This window comes from Cetorhinus maximus, chromosome 9 (genome assembly GCF_964194155.1).
Source record: "Cetorhinus maximus chromosome 9, sCetMax3.hap1.1, whole genome shotgun sequence".
In the NCBI taxonomy this organism is placed as follows: domain Eukaryota; kingdom Metazoa; phylum Chordata; class Chondrichthyes; order Lamniformes; family Cetorhinidae; genus Cetorhinus; species Cetorhinus maximus.
Window position 1 is genome coordinate 103,311,631 of NC_135887.1, and position 24,668 is coordinate 103,336,298.

The 24,668-nt window shown below is 43.7% G+C and overlaps 1 protein-coding gene across 3 annotated transcripts in view; it reads right to left on the minus strand.

Annotated features, from left to right (window-relative positions):
• tub (TUB bipartite transcription factor) overlaps positions 1–24,668 on the minus strand; it is a 275,702-nt gene that overhangs the window by 46,894 nt on the left and 204,140 nt on the right. For all 3 annotated transcript variants that reach the window (XM_078549225.1, XM_078549224.1, XM_078549223.1), the window contains 3 exons: positions 14,550–14,717; positions 8,818–8,939; positions 2,718–2,909 (listed from right to left, as the gene is read on the minus strand). In XM_078549225.1, coding sequence (XP_078405351.1) covers positions 2,718–2,909; positions 8,818–8,939; positions 14,550–14,717 — 482 coding nt within the window. The remainder of the gene's footprint in view (positions 1–2,717; positions 2,910–8,817; positions 8,940–14,549; positions 14,718–24,668) is intronic.

Here is a 24,668-nt window from a genome sequence, read left to right on the forward strand (position 1 = left end):
ATTTTATGAATAAAGTATATTTTTACAAAAAAAAAAAAAAAAAATCTGCATCAAGCGGTGCGTAGACCCTCAGTACGCAAACACCAAGTGTCACTACGTGCTGAGGTTCTACCTGTCCCCGGTGTTGCGAAGGATGGGTCTGGCCACGCTGCCGCGGAACGCTCCAAGTAGTTGGACCGTGCCGTACCACCTGTCCCTGGTGGAAAAATTTATGCAGAAAAACACCTTTGACCACAAGTCCATCAGGCAGTGGTCAGCACGTAACGTCCTAGAGGCCCTGAGGGAAAAGGAGAGGGTGGACCCTGTGGGATGGTTCCCCGAGCAGACTGTCAAAGTCATTTGGCAGAATGCCTCATCGCCAGAACTTTCCAACAAGCACCAAGACGTAGCTTGGCTGGTGGTGAGAAAGGCCCTCCCCGTCAGATCCTTCCTACACGCCAGGAGGCTCACCCCCTCTGCACGTTGCCCTCGAGGTGGCTGTGGTGGGGAAGAGACCGTTGTTCACCTCCTTGTGGATTGTGCCTTTGCAAAGAAAGTCTGGAGAGAGATGCAGTGGTTGCTGTCGAGGTTCATCCCGAGCAGTTCTGTGACACAGGACTCTGTGCTCTACGGGCTGTTCCCAGGGACACACACCGAGACAAACATCAACTGCAGCTGGAGGATCATCAACTCGGTGAAAGAGGCGCTTTGGTCTGCCCGAAACTTGTTGGTCTTCCAGCACAAAGAGTTGTCCCCGACCGATTGTTGCGGACTGGCACAATCCAAAGTCCAGGACTACGTGCTGAGGGACGCACTAAAGCTTGGGGCAGCTGCCGCAAAGGCGCAATGGGGAAGGGTCGCTGTCTAAGACCTTTCTACCACAGCGCACCGAGAGACTGGGAACTGTTTAGAGCCCCTCGGGCTGTACAGATCAAAATGAAAGGCTGTAAATGATTGTAATATTGTTTGTACTGATGCACCTGGTGATACATCTTGTAAAAGTGTAACCTGGATTGTACCCTTGTAATGTTGTTTTTGAAATGGTTTGGAATGTGATTGAAGATATTTTATGAATAAAGTATATTTTTACAAAAAAAAAAATATTATACTGATGGCCACCTTTGTGTGTGGCTGCATCAAGCGGTGCGTAGACCCTCAGTACGCAAACACCAAGTGTCACTATGTGCTGAGGTTCTACCTGTCCCCGGTGTTGCGAAGGATGGGTCTGGCCACGCTGCCGCGGAACGCTCCAAGTAGTTGGACCGTGCCGTACCACCTGTCCCTGGTGGAAAAATTTATGCAGAAAAACACCTTTGACCACAAGTCCATCAGGCAGTGGTCAGCACGTAACGTCCTAGAGGCCCTGAGGGGAAAGGAGAGGGTGGACCCTGTGGGATGGTTCCCCGAGCAGACTGTCAAAGTCATTTGGCAGAATGCCTCATCGCCAGAACTTTCCAACAAGCACCAAGACGTAGCTTGGCTGGTGGTGAGAAAGGCCCTCCCCGTCAGATCCTTCCTACACGCCAGGAGGCTCACCCCCTCTGCACGTTGCCCTCGAGGTGGCTGTGGTGGGGAAGAGACCGTTGTTCACCTCCTTGTGGATTGTGCCTTTGCAAAGAAAGTCTGGAGAGAGATGCAGTGGTTGCTGTCGAGGTTCATCCCGAGCAGTTCTGTGACACAGGACTCTGTGCTCTACGGGCTGTTCCCAGGGACACACACCGAGACAAAAATCAACTGCAGCTGGAGGATCATCAACTCGGTGAAAGAGGCGCTTTGGTCTGCCCGAAACTTGTTGGTCTTCCAGCACAAAGAGTTGTCCCCGACCGATTGTTGCGGACTGGCACAATCCAAAGTCCAGGACTACGTGCTGAGGGACGCACTAAAGCTTGGGGCAGCTGCCGCAAAGGCGCAATGGGGAAGGGTCGCTGTCTAAGACCTTTCTGCCACAGCGCACCGAGAGACTGGGAACTGTTTAGAGCCCCTCGGGCTGTACAGCTCAAAATGAAAGGCTGTAAATGATTGTAATATTGTTTGTACTGATGCACCTGGTGATACATTTTGTAAAAGTTTAACCTGGATTGTACCCTTGTAATGGTGTTTTTGAAATGGTTTGGAATGTGATTGAAGATATTTTATGAATAAAGTATATTTTTACAAAAAAAAATATTTAATTTAATTTGTCCTCTTTGCTTTGGGAGTCCAAACCATGATACTGGCCTGGATCTTGGTCTTACCGACTCTTTTGCATTGATCTGGATTCTTCTGGGAGTCAGCGACATGGTAATTCCCAAGGCTGGGATCCCTGTCTTCAGTTCCAGTTCCAGCCTACATGGCTGGCCTTGCAAGGGATGAGTGAAGGTTCCACCTCTTACTATGCTGAGTGGGAATCCCCTTTCAAGGACAATAATTTAAACAGGAATTTCTTTGGAAGGACAGCAGTTTAAACAGGAATTTCTTTGGAAAGGTTAGGCATATGTGGGCTTCAACCTATGTTTGGGCCCTTTTTGAATTTACAGCAAAAATGAGTCAGAATGGGCATGGAATATCTCCTGATGTGCATATAAATACATATATATATAAAAAATATATTACATATAAAATATACATATATATATATATATATATAAATAAATTATAAGGAGTGTACTCTGTATGAAGCAATCTATGTTAGATTTCCATAACTTGAACTCAGAATATATGACTTGGAACATGTGCTAAAATATATGTTATTGACTAACCTTTTTTCCATCATCCCTTTCTAGGTGGAGGTAGTAGGTAGGATACATTCCACGGTCCATTCCCTTCTTATCTCTTGTGATTCGGCATTTAATGGTGATTCCTTGTGGAGCTGGTCTCACACCAAACTCCTCAAGGTCATCCACCTCTATTAGAGCATCAGTTCCTGGAGGGGTTGAGACCGAGGCTGCTTCCTGGAAAACAGGAAGAAATTGTGCTCAGTAATAGGGAAATGTGACAATATCTCCATGGGCTGCATTCACCAGAAACAACACAGCCAAAAGATCTGTCCCACTGTTTTGTGAACATTTGTATTTAGCAGGATGAAAGCACTTCTGTGGATGAAGACATATTTTCCTTCCCACATGAATGTAGATGAACGGAACAAACGACCAGCAAAGAATAATAAATTCAGGTATCTTTGAAAAAGAACATATCTTTCCAGCTTGCACCTTAGTTTCCTGGACTTAAGCAGGTGAGACATGTCCCTATGATGTGGATAACCATGTTGGACAAACATTAGCTTTCCTAGTAGCTTGATTTGGAGACTCATAGCGATGGGTTTCTGCAAATGTCAGCGATTGAGCTAACCAAAAAAAAATGATAGCCAGTAAATTGTTGACATAGTAATGGAGCTACTGAGAATTTTTACCCACTTATTAATCCCAGCTATTCTGCTTTTTGCTACAAGTATCAATCATCCAATCGACTGTTCGCAAATAGGCTTTATCAATGAATGTCAAAGTTTATTACAATGGAGAGTGGCTTAAATTACTTAATTGAACAAAGCAGGTAATTAAACTCCTGGTAGCACTGCTGGCACTGGAGAGCTGCCAGCCTATTGATTGGCTAGCAGCTCCTGGAGGCGTGACTTCCTCCATGATGGACATGGAAGGGCCGCCTCAATCCATTTGACAGCCCAACGGCCTTGAATAACTGTGGGGTGAGCCAGCCAAGCTGGGGCAGATCCGATCCCAACTTTTACATTGTGAAGGGGGTTGGGCGGGCATGATGGAGACGGGGGCTGATTCCGTCAGGTCTGAATAGGGTAAGACAAGTTGGATAGGAAATTAGTTGATGGACATGGAACAAATAATGGTTGTTGCTCAGGTTGGAGAAGAACTGGCAGTACCTCAGGGATCAATCCTCTTTAGTTCCTGTGATATATATCTACAATAATGGAAAACAGCGAGGGTCTCAGAATTCCAAAGGTAAGAAAGAACTTGCACTTATTCACATCCTCAGAAAATCCCAAACCGCTTCACAGCCAATGTTCGGTGTAATATAGGGACATGTGGCAGACAGTTTATGCACAGCAAGGTCCCACAAACAGCAATGGGATAAATGACCAGATAATCTGTTTAGTGATGTTGTCAAAGGGTGAATGTTGGCTGGGACACTAGAAGAACTCCATTGTTCCCCTTGAATGTTGTCATGGGATCTTTACAATGACTAGAGGGGCCAGTTGGGACCTCAGTTAAATATCTTATTTGAATCCTGACATCCTCCATACTACACTGAAAAACAACAATTTGCATTTATAGAGCACCTTTACCCATAATAAAACATCCTAAGGTGCTTCACCGGAGTGTTACCAAACAAAGTTTGACATCAGGCCACCACCGACGCACAGTAGCAGCAGTGTGTACCATCTATAAGATGCACTGCAGGAATTCACTAAGGTTCCTTCGACATCACATTCCAAATCCATGACCTCTACCATCTAGAAGGACAAGGGCAGCAGATAGATGGGAACACTGCCACCTGGAATTTCCCCTCCAAGTCACTCACCATCCTGACTTGGAAATATATCGCCATTCCTTCACTGTCACGGGGTCAAAATCCTGCAACTCCCTTCCTAACAGCACTGTGGGTGTACCTACACCACATGGACTGCAACGGTTCAAGAAAGCAGCTCACCACCACCTTCTCAAGGGCAACTAGGGATGGGCAATAAATGCTGGCCTAGCTAGCGAAGCCCACATCCCCTGAATTAATAAAAAAATGAGATAATTGGACAGATGGGGTCAAAGTGGCAAGCTTTAAGGAATGTTTTAAAGGAGTTAATAGAGGTAAAGAGAAATAGAGGTTTAGGGAGGGGATTCCAGAACTTGAGGTCTAGGTGGCTGAAGGCACAGCTACTAATGGTGGAGCGATTAAAATTGGGGAACGGAAGAGTCCAGAACTGGATGAGTGCCGAGGTGATGGAGGATTATGGGGTTGGAGTAGGTTACAGAGATAGGGAGGGTCAAGGCCATGGAGAAATTTGAAAAGAAGACAGGGAATTTACAATTGAGGTGTTGCTGGACCAGGACCCAATGTAGCTCAGGGGGGTGATGGGTGAACAGGACTTGGTATCAGCTAGGATACAGTTAGCAAAGTTTTGAAGGAGCTCCTTTATTTAGGGTCGAAGGTGAGAGGGCTGGCAAGAGAGCAAAGGAATAGTCAAAAATAAAAACAAAAAGCTAAAAGCTACTGTGGATGCTGGAAATCCAAAACAAAAACAGAATTACCTGGAAAAACTCAGCAGGTCTGGCAGCATCGGTGGAGAAGAAATCAGTTAACGTTTTGAGTCTTCATGACCCTTTGGCAGAACTGAAGCATAGTTAGGAGAAAGGTGAAATATAAGCTGGTTTAAGGTGGCCGGGGGGGGGGGGGGGGGGGGGAGAGAGAAGAATAGTCAAGTTTATAGGTAATAAAGGGATCGATGAGGGTTTTAACAGCAATGGGCTGAAGAAAGGAGGGAGCCAGGCAATGCTACAGACATGGAAATGACAGTCTTGGTGACTGAGCAGAAATGTGTTCGGAAGCTTATCCCAGTGTAAAATACACTAATGTTCTTATGTACGATATAGTTCAATGTCAGGTAGTTGCAATGTCAAGCGATGGTGTCGGTGATGAGAGAGCAGATTTGGTGACGGAGCCAAAGACAACGACTTCTGGTTTCCCAATATTTAGTTAGAGGAAACTTCTGCTCATCCAGTACTGGGTGTCTGATAAGCAGTGTAACAAATTAGAGACCATGGAGGGGCTAAGGGAGAGAGTTGTGAAGTAAAGCTGGGGGTTGTCAGTTTACATGCGGAATCCAGCATTGTGTCTTTGTTACCAAGGGGCAGTATATAGATGAAAACTAGAAGGAGACTGAGGAACATCCTTGGAAGAGGGGATATAGAAAGCTCTGGCTGGTAAAAGTAGGCAAAATCCCAAGATATTCTATAAGTATATCAATGGGAAGTGGATAACCAGGAAAAGAGTAGGGCCCCTTACAGACCAAGGGGGCAATCTATGGGTGGAGCCAGAGGTCATCGCTAGAGTGTTGAATGAATACTTCACATCCATCTTCACCCAAGAGGATGAGGATGAAGGTATCGAACTCGGGGAGAGAGACTGCGAGGTTCTTAAGCAAATTGATATAGGGAGGGACAAGGTATTGGAGGTGTTGGCAGGCTTAAATGTGGACAAACCTCCAGGTCCAGATGATTTGTGTCCCAGACTGCTGAGGGAGGCAAGGGAGGAGATCGCAGGGGTTCTGACCCAAATTTTGATTTCCTCTCTGGCCACGGGGGAGGTGCCAGAGGACTGGAGAACAGCTAATGTGGTTCCGCTATTTAAGAAGGGTTGTAGAGATAAGCCAGGGAACTACAAGCCAGTGAGTCTCACGTCAGTGATAGGGAAACTATTGGAGAAATTCTGAAGGAGAGTATCTATCTCCACTTGGAGAGGCAAGGTTTGATCAGGGATAGTCAGCATGGCTTTGTCAGAGGGAGGTCATGCCTAACAAATTTGATTGAATTTTTTGAGGAGGTGACCAGGTGTGTAGATGAGGGTAGTGCAGTTGATGTAGGTTATATGGATTTCAGCAAAGCCTTTGACAAGGTCCCACATGGGAGACTTATAAAGAAGGCAAATGCACATGGAATACAGGGTAATTTGATAAGGTGGATTCAAAATTGGCTTAGTTGTAGGAGGCAGAGGGTGATGACAGAAGGATGCTTTAGTGACTAGAAGCCAGTGTTCAGTGGCGTACCACAGGGATCTGTGCTCGGTCCCCTATTATTCATCATTTATATAAACGACATAGATGACTATGTGGGGGGTAGGATTAGTAAGTTTGCGGATGACACAAAGATTGGCCGGGTGGTTAACAGTGAGGTTGATTGTCTTGGGCTACAAGAAGATATAGACGGGATGGTCAAATGGACAGATAAGTGGCAGATGGCATTTAGCCCTGAAAAGTGTGAGTTGCTACACTTTGGAAGGAGTAATTTGACAAGGAAGTATTCAATGAACGGCATAGCACTAGGAAGTTCTGAGGAACAAAGGGAACTTGGTGTGTGTGTCCATAGATCTCTGAAGGCAGAGGGGCATGTTAGTGGAGTGGTGAAAAAGACATATGGGACACTTGCCTTTATCAATCGAGGCATAGATTACAAAAGTAGGGAGGTCATGTTGGAGTTGTATAGAACCTTGGTGAGGCCCCAGCTGGAGTACTGTGTGCAGTTCTGGTCGCCACATTATAGGAAGGATGTGATTGCACTGGAGGGGTTGCAGAGGAGATTCACCAGGATGTTGCCTGGGATGAAACATTTAAGTTATGAAGAGAGGTTGGATAGACGAGTTGTTTTTGTTGGAGCAGAGAAGACTGAGGGGCGACCTGATCGAGGTATACAAGATTATGAGGGGTATGGACAGGGTGGATAGGGAGCAGCTGTTCCCCTTAATTGAAGGGTCAGTCACAAGGGGGCATAAGTTCAAGGTGAGGGGCAGGAGGTTTAGGGGGAATGTGAGAAAAAACCTTTTTGCCCAGAGGATGGTGACGGTCTGGAATGCACTGCCTGGGAGGGTGGTGGAGGTGGGTTGCCTCACATCCTTTAAAAAGTACCTGGATGAGCACTTGGCACGTCATAACGTCCAAGGCTATGGGCCAAGTGCTGGTAAATGGGATTAGGTAGGTAGGTCAGGTGTTTCTCACATGTTGGCAGACTCGATGGGCCGATGGGCCTCTTCTGCACTGTGTGATTCTGTGGTTCTGATTCTGTGAAGTCTCTAGAGATAATGGTGCAGAAGCAGGAAGAGGAGTCATTGCAAATGATTTTCTGGCTACAACTGGATAGGTAAAAATGGAACCTGACAAGTGCAGTCCCACCCAGCTGAACGATGGAGGAGAGGCAGTGGAAGAGCATTGTGTGGACAACTGTGTCAAGGGCTGCATCGGGTTAGTATGATGTTAGTGTTCTAGTGTCAATGAAGCCCAATGCTAACCATTATTGTCTGTTACTTGTATTTGGCCATTAAGTGGCATTTTAGTTCTCTGCAGATATTTTGAGTCTGCCCAACGGACACTGCAAATGCTTATTATCCAAGGACAATGATCGTAAACCATTGTCTCACACAATGACCATTTCTGCTCCTGACACTTGTAACAGAACAAGCATCAACATGAAAGTCAGATAACTGACAGAAGATGAGGAAGTTAGCTTTAATCTTGATCAACAATTCTTAGTAAAAGCTGGATTTGTGGTCACTCAAAGGTTGATTCGATTCAGAAACAGACAACTTGCACTGAAAATACTCAAAAGCGATTATCTGAAGCTGATGTAACAGGGCAGACACACTTGCATATAATGCCCAGTCCGCAGTTGCAAGATATAGCAAAAGTAATTGTGCCACCCTTTACTGCACTACTGTACCATTTCTATCTCCTTCAGCGGCAATCTCACTCTGAATGAGGCTCACAATTTGTGCTGAATCATTTGCAGTTGAATGCTGTCAGCCTCTGCTATTCAGATTCACATCAAACAGGATCCTTACAGTCAACAGGCAGAAGGAACCATTGATCAGAGTGACAGCTGATGGGACAGAAAATGGAGGAACACTAAATTACATTTTCACTCACTGAAAATAGTTGTGTCAACTTTTAACTGGAATGAACGATTTATAAAAGGTCTTGTAAATGAAGATGTAGTCAATGTGCATGGAAAGGAAACATAAGTTTGGAGATAGAGAGATTTCTACACTGCTATTTGGACCCTGGTCTGTTCTTTTGCTTTCCCGCTCTCTTAAGTTTTGAACAAATGTTAAGAAATTATTTCTAGTCCTCACCTTATTAGATTTTTTACTGGAAGCAGAGCCAGGCCTGGTGTTACTGTTCAATTGAGAAGAGCTAGAGCTATCTTCATCTTCTTCATCTTCTTCCTCATCGAAGTTCATGCTGCTCGAAATACCTGTTGAGGCAAAAATCATCATTAAGTCAATTTGCTGGGTTATTTCTTATTCATGCAGTAGGCCTCTGTCTAAAGATTAAGACCATAAGACGTAGAAGCAGAAGTGGGCCATTCGGCCCATCAGGTCTGCTCCGCCATTCAATGAGATCTCGGCTGACCTGATAATCCTCAACTCCACTTTCCTGCCTTTTCCCCTTAACCTTTAATTCCCTTACTGATTAAAAATCTGTCTACCTCAGCCTTGAATATACTTAACGACCCAGCCTCTACAGCCCTCTGTGATAAAGAATTCTAATTGAAGAAATTCCTCCTCATCTCTGTTTTAAACAGGCACCCCTTTACTCTGAGATTATGCGCTTTGATCCTGGACTCTCCCACAAGGGGAAACAACCTCTCAGCATCTAGCCTGTCAAGCCCCCTAAGAATCTTATATGTTTCAATAAGGTCGCCTCTCATTCTTCTAAACTCCAATGAGTACAGGCCCAAGCTACTCAACCTCTCCTCATAAAAAAAATACCTCCATACCCAGCATCATCCTTGTATAGCTTCCTTGTATAGTTTCAGCAAGTCTTTCCTATTTTTATACTCCATTTCCTTTGAAATAAAGGCTAATGTTCCATTTGCCTTCCCTATTACCTGTTGAAATTGTATGTTAGCTTTTTGGGATTCATGCACAAGGGCTCCTAAATCCCTCTGTGCTGCAGCCTTCTGCAGTCTTTCTCCATTTAAATAATATTCAGCTCCTCTATTCTTCCTGCCAAAGTGCATAACCTCACATATTCCCACATTATATTCCATCTGCCAAGTTTTTGCCCATTCACTTAACCTATCTATATTCCTCTGTAGACTCCTTGTATCATCCTCACCACTTGCCTTCCCACTTATTTTTGTGTCATTTGCAAACTTGGCGTTAGTACATTCACTTCCTCATCTAAGTCATTAATATATATTGTAAATAATTGTGGCCCCAGCACTAATCCCTGTGGCACTCTACTAGTTACAGGTTGCCATCCCAAAATTATCCCAACTCTGTCTTCTACTAGTTAGCCAATCCTCTATCCATGCTAATAAACTACCCCCAACACCATGGGCTCTTAAGTAGCCTCATGTGCGGTACCTTATCGAACACCTTTTGGAAATCCAAATATATTACATCTACTGGTTCCCCTTTATCTATCCTGCTTGTTACTTCCTCAAAGAATTCTAATAAATTTGTTAGGCATGATTTCCCCTTCATTAAGCCATGCTCACTCTGCTCGGTTAGATTATGTATTTCTAAATGCTCTGCTATTACATCCTTTATAATGGACTCCAACATTTTCCCAATGACAGATGTTAAGCTAACTGGCCTATAATTATCTGCTAATAAACTACCCCCAACACCATGGGCTCTTAAGTAGCCTCATGTGCGGTACCTTATCGAACACCTTTTGGAAATCCAAATATATTACATCTACTGGTTCCCCTTTATCTATCCTGCTTGTTACTTCCTCAAAGAATTCTAATAAATTTGTTAGGCATGATTTCCCCTTCATTAAGCCATGCTCACTCTGCTCGGTTAGATTATATATTTCTAAATGCTCTGCTATTACATCCTTTATAATGGACTCCAACATTTTCCCAATGACAGATGTTAAGCTAACTGGCCTATAATTATCTGTTTTTTGTCTTCCTCTCTTTTTGAATTAGGGTGTTACATTGGTTGTTCTCCAGTCCTCTGGGACTTATCCAGAATCTAAGGATTTTTAGAAGTGCATCCACTTTCTCTGTAGCTACTTCCTTTAATATCCTAGGATACAACCCTCCAGGTCCCTAATACTTTTTCTCTAGTGATAGTTATCTACATTTATTTTTCTACATTTAGATTGGTATCTACATTTATAAAAGTTGAACAAGCCTAAATTGCACTAGTCTGAGCAACTGTTGGGTGTGAGACCATCAAGAGTGAAACATGATTTCAAACTCACACAAACATTTGAGGGTAGATTTTATGAATTTGCACTCCAGGTGCATCAAGAATTCTTAATGAGAATTTGGGAAAGGAAGTTATTTGATGGAAAATCCGTAAGGACTTAGTTACCTCCAAGCACATCTGGAGGCAAAGCTCTGCACTCAAAGCATAAACTCATCAATAAAACTGTAACTACTTTTAAGAGCACAGAAATGGTTTGTCCAAGAGTGCAGAGTAAGAGGTGAGAATGCAATGGCAGCAAGAGGTTTGATAGCGAGGGGAGCAGACAGTCTCATTAGTAACCTAGTGTAAGCCCTCACCTAAATGGTGTGATGTGTCCCAGGTGTCAGAGGAAGCAAAGTGATAGATCAGATTTGAAGGCTCTCACAGAAAGAGGAGGATCCACTCAAAGTTGTGCTTCTAGTCAAAACCAATGATTTCAGGAATAGGATTTAGATCCAGCAAATATCAGAGTAAAGTGAAAAGTAAGTCCCCAAGGTATCAACCCCAAAATTATTATCAGTATTAGCACCAGTTAATACAGGAGTACTGGGCTAGACAGAACATTATGTGGTTAGAGATGTGACGTAGAAGTGTGTTTTTCTGATCCCAGGGACAGGTACAGTTCTGGTACAGGATTTGGCTGCACCAATAGGATGGCCTATACCGTAATAAAGCTGAGAATAGTATCTTCGTGGGATGTTAACTAGAGCTGTGGGGCAATGTTTAAATCAATACAGCAATGAGAGGGGTAAAGCAAGATAGTTAAATAGGCACTATGAGGGGAAAATTAGCAGTAGCAACTGAAACTCCTGGGAACCTGCTTCACTGGTGCAAATACAGCAGGACAGACCCACTATGACCAAAGGAACAAATAGCAGGTCATTTGCATTGCTAGGTTTATCACGTCATGTTTGTCCTGAACATCTGGTTGGAATATTGGTATAATGTCATCTGCTGTAATAGCAGGACTTCACATTTTTAATTTTCCACTCCCAGTGGAGCAAGCTGGCCTTCTGGAGAAGGAGATTGATTCATTTCAAGATTAATTGCCTATTTCTTGTAAAGGTCTGGGGCTTTCTTAAGGCCCTCAGGGGAACTCACTAACAACACTCAGCTGGTGTGTGTTCCACTGAGGGCCCTATAAAGGTGGGATTTTTATAGAGGAGCTAAGCAATTCCCTCATATATGTTCCCTTGAGGTTGAGTGAACCATCTAAAGTGTCTACCAACAACCACTCGCCCCCACCCCTTATTGGATCGGTGTAAGTGGGAAAGAACACCAGTGATAACATGAGTGCCATCAATGATACACTGCATGCTTGGAAAGTGCTGTATAGCAGTGCTAAGCCCTCTCCAGTGGGAGGTGGGCATCAAAAGAGACTGACTTGAAGGAAAACAACAGCAAGCAGCAGGAAAAGAATGAGCTCTAATCCTTTTAAATTCAATCATAGGATGTAAGTGTGGCTGGCTAAGCCAGCATTTATTGCTTATCCCGAATTGCCCATAAGAAGATGGTGGTGAGCTGCCTTCTTGAGTCACTGCAGTCTGTGTGGTGTAAGTACACCCAGAGTGCTGTTAGGGAGGGGGTTCCAGGATTTTAATATTGCCACAGTGAAGGACTGGGGATATATTTCCAAATCAGGATGGCGTGTGACTTGGAGGGAAGTTGCACATGGTGGTGTTCTCATGCACCTGCAGGCCTTGTTCTTCTAGGTAGTAGAGGCCATGGGTTTGGAAGGTGCTGTCTGAAGAAGTTTTAGTGAGTTACTGCATTGCATCTTGTAGATGGTACACACTGAAGATAGAGTGCACTGGAGGTGGTGCGAGTGAATGTTTAAGATGGTGGTTGGAGTGCCAATCAAGTGGGCTGCTTTGTCCTAGATGGTATCAAGCTTCTTGAGTGTTGTTGGAGTTGCACTCATCCAGGCAAGTGGAGAGTATTCCATCACACTCCTGACCTTGTGCCTTGGAGATTGCGGATAGGCTTTGGGGAGTCAGGTGAGTTACTCGCCTCAGAATTCCTAGCCTCTGACCTGCTCTTGTAGCCACAGTATTTATGTGGTTGATCCAGTTAAATTTCTGGTCAATAGCGACCTCAGGAAGTAGATAGTGGGGAATGGCTTAGTTGGCTAAATTAAAATGCAAGCCTTACCAATATGCTAACCCAACTTCAAATGATGGAGTTCTTCAGCAAAGCCCTTGAAAACGCATTAGCACCCATTGTAAATTAATCAAGAACAAATGAATCAAAATGGGGAGTTTATTTGGGATCAGTTTAAATTAAGTTGCATAAGTTTGCAGCATGTTTTGGGAGGAGCATAAGCACAAAATACTGCCTCAAGAAATTTGAAAAGCCTTTTTCTCCTCTGCAATCAGGGATTTGCCCTGTCGGCAACAATTTGCTCTTCAATATCTGAAGAAATTTGATGTGCTGCATAAAATGTGGGTTGTAGTAACCTTCAATGTGTATCTTTAGAGGCTTATTCTAAAAAAGGAATAAGAAAACAGGTTAACCAAGAGGAGATATAGATTGAGGTTCCACTTTCAAAATCAAAGTAAATGTCTTTAACATTGCCATATGACTAAATAAAAATTGACATGTTGAAGACAATGCAGTAGGTTCTGCCTTAGGAAGTAAATTCCTGACAACAAAAGACTACTCAGTGCTTGCTGTTGATAATGTTTGTAACTGTAGGTTCAATTTGATTGGAGAGATCTATTTAAACTATCATGGAAGAACGAAGCCGGGGACGTGGACTGTTTAGTGGGTTTAGTGTAACTTTTACTTCTTTGGGCTGGCAAAAATCAGGCCCAACTGATAGAATGAAGTCTGCTCCTTAGATGAAATGATCCTTCATGCTTTGAGTTTAGGCAACATTGACCTACTTCTTAGTGACATAGGGCTTAAGCATGATTCCATCACTAATTAAATAGTTATCAGAAACTTAACTGAACCAACCAGATAAATACTGTGGCTACCAATGCAGGTCAGGGGTTGAGAATTCTGCAGTGACTCACCTCCTGACTCCCCAAAACCTTTATATCATCAACAAGGCACTAATCAAGAGTGTAATGGAATACTTTTGATTTGCTTGGATGAGTGCAGCTCCAAACAACACCTAAGAGGCTCAACACCAATCAAGACAAAGTAGCCTTCTTGAATGACACCCCTTCCTTGGACTCCCTACCTACACCACATGGACTGCAGCGGGTCAAGAGGCAGCACACTGCCACCTTCTCAAGGGCAATTAGGAATGGGCAATAAATGCTGACCTAGCCAGTGCTGCTCATGTACCAAGAACTAAAAAAAAATTATACAATCCAGAACTTCTAGAACTCAGAAATGGTAAAAATGTGCTAGTGAATTAGGTAATGGAAGTTTGATGGGGCAGGGTAAGGGAACTTTATTTTGCATCTATCTGTGCTATAGCTGCCCTGGCAGAATTTAATGTGGATATGTAGTGGGGGAATGGGTTGTGTGGGTAGTTGGGGAATAATTTGGAATAGCACAAAACAGGCACTAGCTGATTTTACACTCTACCCGTTTTTTTTCTTCGCAATGGATTATAGTCATTTAATTGGGATATTTATTCTCAATTCACTGAAGAGGATGCCAAAGGTTTCAGTTCAGTTTTGATAAGTAAGAAATTAGCTTACCTTTCTTCTGCATTGTTACTCGAAGGTCCTGCTTTGTTGCTTGCTGTGCACTGGCTGCGGTGTCTGTATCCACATCATCATCTTGGCTAGACTGTCCAACGGTGAGAATCTGAATTTGACTTCCCACCTCCTGGACATCATCCTGAAAGGCGGCTGGACCATCAATCCCTGGTGGATCAAAAGGGATCAATTGTAATTTGAACTGAGTGTTAATGCCAGAACTTTCTTAGCTATTATGGTTTTGGGTTAAATCTTAAAGGACTAAATTACTAATGGCACAACAGCCAATTGATCACTACACTCCAGAAAGTAGTTCAAGATGCACACATGCCCCAAAAAAGCTGACCAAAAATAACACTGAATATAGGCCTATGACACATGTGGACAGAGTTAGGATATAAGTACAATGTGGCATAGGCATTACTTCAAGAAAAATAAAGGAGCTTTCATTTATGCAGCTGCTAATACATCAAAGCATCTCATTATTCTTACTGAAGGGTAAAAGAGCTAAAATAGACAAAGCACCGTTTGCAATAGTGGTGAATTTAGAAATTGTCGCTTGATAGCACAGAACCTGAGTATTGATGACAAAAGAGACACACTGTCGAAGCTTTTCATCTTGTACTCATCAGGACAGACACAAGAATGCTAAATTTCAAAGGGAACAACAATTTATACTGCATGATAAAAGGGCGCCGATTGGTTGAGGTGTTGCCATGGAGAATACACCAGGGAATTATTATAGAGTCATATAGGTCTAAAGAACAGTAAAGGACCCAACACCGATCCCTGTGGAACCCCATTGGTCACAGGCATCCAGTCACAAAAACACCCCTCGACCATCATCCTCTGCTTCTTGCCACTCAGCCAATTCTGGATCCAATTTGCCAAATTGCCTTGGATCCCATGAGCTTTTACCTTCGTTATCAGTCTCCCATGCAGGACCTTATCAAAAGGTCCCCCAATGCTTTTGTTTAATTCAATAAAGCACAATGCCTGGACATGCTCCTTTCGCTTGCAAAGGACAGATGCCTGTGCATAAATTTATGTATCTTCAAGGGAGCGTAAGCGAGCCACTTTGATTGTTAGTGTAACTCTTTACAGGCTCACGATTGTTCAGCAAGTGCTGTCCAATAGTTGAATCGCATCTAACGTTAGACATTATGTTCAGAGTTTTGCAAGCCCAGGCTGTCTGAGTACGGTCAGTACTCTACCTGTTGTGAACAGCCATGAGGATGTACTGTTTGATTGATCCACCAGTCATTTGAATATATGCCGTTTGCACCTGGCATCGCACCAGCACTGAAATTCATAGACCACCTTATTCATTTATACGGTAGGCAGAATAGCTTTGATTCACTCCATCTTGGCATCAAATTTGTACATTGAGCAAATGGGCTCCATTTATGAGATGACAAATGAGGCCAATCTTATAGCATGAGGAGCTGTAGGAAGGACAAAATAGGGTGCACCAAAGTTACCCTGTGGGGTAATGGCTACTCTGATCAGATCATTGATCGCTGTGTATCGGACATACTCATGAATGGGACTAAATCAGCCACTTTCAGACCTGAAAAGTGCCCAGTCTACCTCAAATTATCCTGGAAGGTTAAGGTATCTCGAAAAATATTTGAGTAACAGGTGAAGCTAGCCGTTTCATGCTGCCACAATGCAATAGCAACATGAGTGGTATTTTCCACTAACGGGGTGCTACAATTAAGCCAAAAAGACATTCTGTCTACCACATAAATGAATGATTTTGTATATGAATTTCAGTGCCAGTGTGATGCCATATGTTCCAATGGCTGGCAGATCATATCAAACAGCATGCCTCTTTGGTTGTTTTCCACAGGCAGAGTACCAATGGCACTCAACCAGCCTGGGCTTGCAAAACTCATATTTCACCTCTTTTCTATTTTTACTTAGTTCTGTTGAAGAGTCATACGGATTCGAAACGTTAACTGTGTTCCTCTCCGCAGATGCTGCCAGACCTGCTGAGTTTTTCCAGATATTTTTATTTTTGTTTTCAATATAATGGCTAATGTTAGATGTGATTCTTGAATTGGACAGCACTTACAGAACAATCCTGGGTGTGCTAGAAATTACACTAACAATCAATTTAAGATCATCAGCCAGGCTCACAATGTGGCTCACTTATCCTTGCTAGGAGCTACATATATTCATAGGAAGGGACCTATTATCCTCTGCAGGCAAAAAGGGCATGTCAAGGCATGTGTTTTTTTTTGCATCAAACAAAAGATGGGGGACAATAGTTCCCTGGTGCAATCTCCATGGCAGCACCTCAACCAAACAGAGTCAACTTGCCAACCAATCGGTACCCTTTTCTCATGCAGTATAAATTGTTGTTCCCTTTGAAATTTGGCATTCATGTGCCTGTCCTGATGAGTACAAGATGAAAAGTTTCAACAGTATGTCTCTTTTTTCAGCATTACAGTATGTGTGCTAAAGGTACCAGACTGAATTTCTAGTAAGATCCAGGGCTGCCTTTCAGTCTTCATGCTCCTCCCTCCCCCTCCAACCACCACCCTCCTCACAGACCATCACCAGCCCCTTCTTGCCAGCAATTTTTTTTAAAAATTGACCCTTTATTTGCCACCTTCTGTTATTGTGTATGTAGTGTAATTTGGATTTTGAGCCAAAAGTTTTTTTTGGAAGGGTTACAGATGTTTTAAATATGAAAATAAAAGTAGCTGTAGCAAATTCAATTCAACTTTTAAAGTTTAGATTCTTTCTCTGGGAACCTATTAATCATATTAACTTGCAAACTGAAATCTTTCATAATCTGCATCTACAATAATCCAATTGATGATTGGATTATGTTAATTTAACTATTTCTATTCTTAAGTAGTTTCTGGAGAAATAAGGAATTAAAATACTTTAAGTCTTTTAATAAAGTGTCATCCATTAGAGGTTAATCAAGCTGCTGGATATTTGGAAGATTTTCTGATTGTAAAACATTAAGACTCATGGAGATTAGGATTACTGTTAGTGGTTGTAATGGCTGAATGCCCAATGTATTTGTACAACATTCCTCAATTAAGTTTGACTGATTAACATTGACTGATTCGAAATAAACCAGTTGCTCTTTTGTTCATTTGACCCTGTCAAAAAGGTTTACTTCATAACACTACAAATAAAAATCATTAGATGCTGCAATAAGTACACACTGCAGTCATTTAGAAAAGCAATGAATGTGCATCAAAACATAGGCATAGACAGCTGACTACTGTGCTCTTAAGCAGATCAGACTAACTGCCTTCAGTCTGGTTTTTGTAATCCATTCTGTGCTTATAGATATTATATATATGTGTTGTATTGTACTGAGTGTCAGCTCTCTGCCTGATTACAGTGATAAACTATCTCCAACAGAAAATAACTAAACCAGCTTTCTAAATTACGGAGCATAAGGGGCCACAAGTAACAAAGAGGCCAGAAGTCTGCGCTATCCCTCACAGTAGTGTACAATCTGAAATATGGGTATTTTATATAATTTTTGATAGTAATTAATTAAAATTGATCCCCTCTGCAATCTCTTTTGTAAATCGTTTTCTTCACAAACTCTGGTAATTCCCCAGGTGCTGCGGCAAAAATACAAAAATAAGCTAATTAGTACAGCCACATGGGGGAAACTTCATCACAGAAAAGCAGCTGTAATCAATCTTCATAAAATAAATCTTTAAATAAGACAATAGCCAGGTGTGTTAATTCCATTTATTTTGTGGGGCAGATCCTACAGCAGCAGATCTGCATTGTGATCGAGCCCTGACTGCAATTTCAAGCTGGCGGGACAATTAGCGGCCTGCCAGTGTGAAATGCACGTTGATAACCTCGGCGCTGTTTGGGTGGGGGTGGGAGGAACACGAGCGCTGAAATGTGCGCATGCGCGCGGGCGCGCTCAAAGAAAGCTCCCTGAAGGCACAGAACTGCCTCACGGAGCTGAAAACTTTTAACATTAAAAATAAAGATTTCAAAAATAAAGAAAACATGTCCTTTCACGTGACTCTGTCACATGAGCAGGGACATGTTAAAAATGAGATTTTAATATTTTTATCGGTTTTTTTATTTACTGTCCGAAACCTCATCCGGCCCGGTTTCATTAAAAATGCGAAGGCCGCCTGCCCTATTTGCCCGCCCACCAACCGAACGGTTGGACGAGCAGCGAAGAATTAAATTTAATTAATTGATTAAAGGCCTTAATAGGCCTCTTAATTGTCGGCAGGCACGCGAGAGGCGGCAGCACGCCCTCCGACAATTAATTCTGTCCATGGGCAGCTCAGCTCATGAGTAGCAAAGAAACATGGCCACCTCTATTTCCAACAGCAGGTATGTGTTACCATCTCGGCCACTGCTATTGTTGGAAGCATGGGCCAAAACCATTTCCTCTGTCAGTACACATTGCATCCTACAGCACCAGGACTGTCCTGTTGCTTGGAATGACTCTTCACCACACATGTTGAAATTGTTATTGCTGGTTGTCCATCAGCGCAATAGGCATTAAAGAGATTGGCTTACGGCACAGACACTGGTATCAAACAATAAATTTCTAGAAGTAATTCTGCTTTAAGAACAATTCAAGGTGTTTGAGAGCTCAAGGTTTTATAAAGCAAATAGGATAGCCTAGAAAATGCAAGATGTGATATTCTACTGATCAAACATTTGCATCAGTGTTCTTAAACATGGAGAACTAAAAGGGAAAGCTGAACACATGGATTTCTATCCAGGTTCATATTTGCCCAGAAGAGATGATAAATAAACATCAAGGAGTCAACTCGGTTAGCTACCAAAATGAGGATTGTGATATTCAATTAACCTGTGCCCGTTCAGTGTAATGCAAATAATACTGATATCTTGCGGGCTGCTAATTATAAAATCTTCTGCATGCAGCCAGCACTACCTGTACTGTTCAATGGTTGAGCGCATCAGCAGGGTAGCCCACTATTGCTCCTAACTTACAGTACTCAAAGCTAGGCTGCATCTCTTAAAGAGGAGGTGCATTCTGGCTGGAGCAGGTGCTGGGAGTTATTCTGCAACTGAATCTAACCTGGGAAAGAGTGAAGAGAGACTGATGATGAGAGAGAGTGGGCACCAAGTTTTTTGGAAGCTGCATGGAAGGTCTTGGTGGAGGAGATGAAAAAGAGGAGAGATTTCCTGTATCCTCTTGGGGGCAGGAGGCCTCCAGGCACACAATGAAAAGGCAGTGGAGGTAAATGTCAGGAGTTTAGTTCCAATGACCTGAACGCAATGCTGCAAGAAGTTTAATGACCTCACATGAGTGGTCAAGGTCAGTGAATATGTCTTCAATTGTCATACCCTATCAACTGTATCACTACCTTCAGCCACTGCTTGATTCACCACACCCCAATTACTCACCTACCAACAATCCCTACCAATCAGGACTCATACCTAATATTCATGTACTTCACCTCACCAGGGTGACCAACGGTCCTGGAATTTACGGGACCATCCCATATTTGAGATGGTTGTTCCATGTTCCAGGTTGTTAGGAACAGAGGAGTAGTAGGCGATTCAGCCCCTCGAGCCTTCTCCGGCATTCAACTAGACCATGGCTGATCATCTACCTCAATGCCATTTTCCTGTGCTAACCCCATACCCTTTGATGTAATTTGTATTTATAAATCTATCGATCACTGTCTTGAATACACTCAATAACTGAGCTTCCACAGCTCTCTGGGGTAGGGAATTCCAAAGATTCACAACCTTCTGAGTGAAAAAAAATCCTCCTCATCTCAGTCCTAAATGGCCTCTCTCTTATTCTGAGACTTTTGAGTCATCTCTGGTTCTAGACCTCCCAACCAGGGGAAACATCCTTCCTGCATCTACCTTGTCGAACCCTGTAAGAATTTTGTAAGCTTCAATGAGATCACCTCTCATTCTTCTAAACTCTAAAGAATACAAGCCTGGTCTCCTCAATCTCTCCTCATAGGACAGTGCTGCCATCTCAAGGATTAGCCAGGTGAACCTCTGTTGCACTTACTCTCTGACAAGTATATCTTTCCTTAGGTAAGGAGACCAAAACTGTACACAATACCTTAGCTACTGTCTATACAACTGAAGCAAGAAATCTTTATTCCTGTTCTCAAATCCTCTTGCGATAAAAGCTAACATACCATTTGCCTTCGTCATTGCTTGCTGCACTTGCATGTTAACTTTCAGTGACTTATGAACAAAGACACCCAGGTCCCTTTGGACATCAAGACTTCCCAATCTTCCACCATTTCAGAAATACGTTTTACCTTTGTTCCTCCTACCAAAGTGGATAACCTCACACATATTCACATCATATTCCATCTACCATGATTTGTCCACTACTAAGGCTGTCTAAATCACCTTGAAGTCTCTTTGCATCATCCTCACAACACACATTCCCACCTAGCTGCCAGGGCACAGATTTTCCTGTATTTCAGACCTTTAAATGCGCAGTTAGCACCTGTGCTCTCCTCCCAGTGGCTCATGCTAAAGGTTTGTTAAGAACACCCTTTTGCCCCCATCGTTACTGGTTAGCCAGTAGCTCCCCCATCACCCACTCTGCTCTTACAAGTTCACCATGCTAAAGGATCCCTTAACTTATTCCCCAACAGTTGGTCATCATGCATCTCACCCTCCCACACTTAGCACTTTTGCAAACCTCACATTCACATCTCCCAGCTTGTACACAATGGCAACTATTCAAATAATGTCACATCATTCCAACATCCTGCACAACACTCACTAACACAATTCTATTTCTCTAGCAGGGCAAGATGCCACATAACTAGAGGCAACCTTTGTTTTCTTTATTCTTTCATGGTATGTGGGCATCACTGACAAGGCCAGCATTTGTTGCCCATCCCTAATTGCCCTCAAACTGAATGGCTTGTTCAGCCATATTAGAGGCCTGTTAAAAGTCAACCACATTGCTGTGGGTCTGGAGTCACATGTAGGCCAGACCAGGTAAGGAGGGCAGATTTCCTTCCCCAAAGAATGCTAATGAACCAGATGGGTTTTACAACAATTGGCAATGGTCACTGCTAGACTAGCTTTTAATTCCAGATTTTTATTAATTGAATTTAAGCTGCTGTGGTGAGATTTGAACCCATGTCTCTGGAGCATTAGCCTGGGCCTCTGGGTTACTATTCCAGTGACGTTGCCACTATGCCACCGTCTCCCTGCATTCCCGCCCCCAACCCTACCCCCCTAAGCGAGCAGGAACTAACTGGAGCAGGAGAGGTGTGCTTGCATGTTCATGAAGGAGGCAGTGCTGGCCAATATTGGAAGGGCCATTGCTGAGCTCTTGGCCACTGGTTGGGCTGTAGCCATTGAAGATAATGCTATCCTCATATCTAATCCTCCTTCTCATATTTCACCTCCTTTGTCCCACAGTCTGTTCTGACTTACAATCTATCGGATACCCAACTGCAAACTACCAAGCAGTGGAGGAAGAGCAAGAAGTCAGTGATGATGAAGTGTCACCTTAATTTGATTTCCCAACCACAACCACCAGCTCAGATATTAACACTGCATAATTGAGGGAATAGCGCCTTGAAGGGATCCTCACATGCTGAGAAACCAGGCAAAAATGCACAGGAACCAGGACAGGAGGAAAGGATAACAGAGGTGCCAGTTCCAGGGAGGGTGAGGTTGCACTCTAGTTCTACTGCAAAGCACTCAATTGGCAACTCAGATGGGCCATCTACAAAAGAAGGATAATGGGTGTTTTTTTTAATTCACTCATGGGATGTGGGCTTTGCTGGCTGGGCCAGCATTTATTGCCCATCCCTAGTTGCCCTTGAGAAGGTGGTGGTGAGCTGCCTTCATGTACCACTGCAATCCATGTGGTGTAGGTACAGCCACAGTGCTGTTAGGAAGGGAGTTCTAGGATTTTGGCCCAGCGACAGTGAAGGAACGACGATATATTTCCAAGTCAGGATGATGAGTGGATTGGACGGGAACTTCCAGTTGGTGGTGTCCTGCTGCCCTTGTCCTTCTTGATAGTAGTGGTTGTAGGTTTGGAAGGTGCTGTCGAAGGAGCCTTGGTGAATTCCTGCAGTGCATCTTGTGGATGGTACACACTGCTGCTACTGTGCGTCGGTAGTGGAGGGAGTGAATGTTTGTGGATGTGGTGCCAATCAAGCATTCTGCTTTGTTCTGTACGGTGTCAAGCTTCTTGAGTGTTGTTGGAGCTGCACTCATCCAGGCAAGTGGGGAGTATTCCATCACACCCCTGACTTGTGCCTTGTAGATGGTGGATAGGCTTTGGAGAGTCAGGAGGTGAGTTACTCATCACAGGATTCTTAGCCTCTGACCTGCTCTTGTAGCCACAGCATTTATATGGCTAGTCCAGTTCAGTTTCTGGTCAATGGTAACCTCCAGGACATTGATAGTGAGAGATTCAGTGATGGTAATGCCGTTGAATGTCAAGGGCAATGGTTAGATTCTCTCTTGTTGGAGATGGTCATTGCCTGGCACTTGCGTGGCGCAAACATTACTTGCCACTTGTCAGCCCAAGCCTGGATATTGTCCAGGTCTTGCTGCATTTGGACATGTACTGCTTCAGTATCTGAGGAGTCATGAATGGTGCTGAACACTGTGCAATCATCAGTGAACATCCCCACTTCTGACCTTACGATGGAAGGAAGGTCATTGATGAAGTAGCTGAAGATGGTTGAGCTGAGGACACTACCCTGAAGAACTCCTACAGTGATGAGATGACTGACCTCCAACAACCACAACCATCTTGACTCCAACCAGTGGAGAGTTTTCCCCCTGATTCCCATTGACTCCAGTTTTGCTTAGGCTCCTTAATGCCACACTTAGTCAAATGCTGCCTTGATGTCAAGGGCAGTCACTCTCACCTCACCTCGGGAGTTCAGCTCTTTTGTCCATGTTTGAACCAAGGCTGTAATGTGGTCAGGAGCTGAGTGGCCCTCGCAGAACCCAAACTGGACATCAGACAGCAGGGTATTGCTAAGCAAGTGTCGCTTGATAGCACTGTTGATGACCATCATCACTTCACTGATGATCAAGAGTAGACTGATGGAGCGGTAATTGGCCAGATTGGATTTGTCCTGCTTTTTGTGTACAGGATATACCTGGGTAATTGTCCACATAGCCAGATTGGATTCGTCCTGCTTTTTGTGTACAGGATATACCTGGATAATTGTCCACATAGCCGGGTAGATGCCAGTGTTATAGCTGTACTGGAACAGCTAGGCTAGAGGCGCGGCAAGTTCTGGAGCACAAGTCTTCAGTACTATTGCCGGAATATTGTCAGGGCCCATAGCCTTTGCAGTATCCAGTGCCTTCAGCTGTTTCCTGATATCATGTGAAGTGAATTGAAGTGGCTGAAGACTGGCATCAGTGATGCTGTGGACTTTCGGAGGAAACCGAGATGGATCATCCACTTGGGACATCTGGCTGAAGATTGTAGCAAATGCTTCAGCCTTATCTTTTGCACTGACTTGCTGGGCTCCACCATCATTGAGGATGGGGATATTTGTGGCGCCTCCTCATCCAATGTATTGTTTAATTGTCCAGCACCGTTCACAACTGTATGTGGCAGGACTGCAGAGCTTAGATCTGATCCATTGGTTGTGATGTTGCTTAGCTGTCTATCACTTGCTGCTTATGCTGTTTGGCATGCAAGCAGTCCTGTGCAATAGCTTCATCAGGTTGACACCTCATTTTTAGGTATGCCTGGTGCTGCTCCTGGCATGCCCTCCTGCACTCTCCATTGAACTAGGGTTGATTCCCTGGCTTGATGTTAATGGTAGAGTCGGGGTATGCTGGGTCATAAGGTTACAGATTGTGCTCGAGTACAATTCTGCTGCTGCTGATGGCCCACAGTGCCTCATGGATGCCCAGTCTTGAGTTGCTAGATCTGTTCAAAATCTATCCCATTTAGCATGGTGGTAGTGCCACACAACACAATGAAGGGCCTCCTCATTGTGAAGGTGGGACTTCATCTCCACAACGACTATGCGGTGGTCACTCCTACTGATTCTGTCATGGACAGAGGCATCTGCAGCAGGCAGGTTGGTGAAGATGAGGTTTTTTCTCTTGTTGGTTCCCTTACTACCTACCGCAGACCCAGTCTAGCAG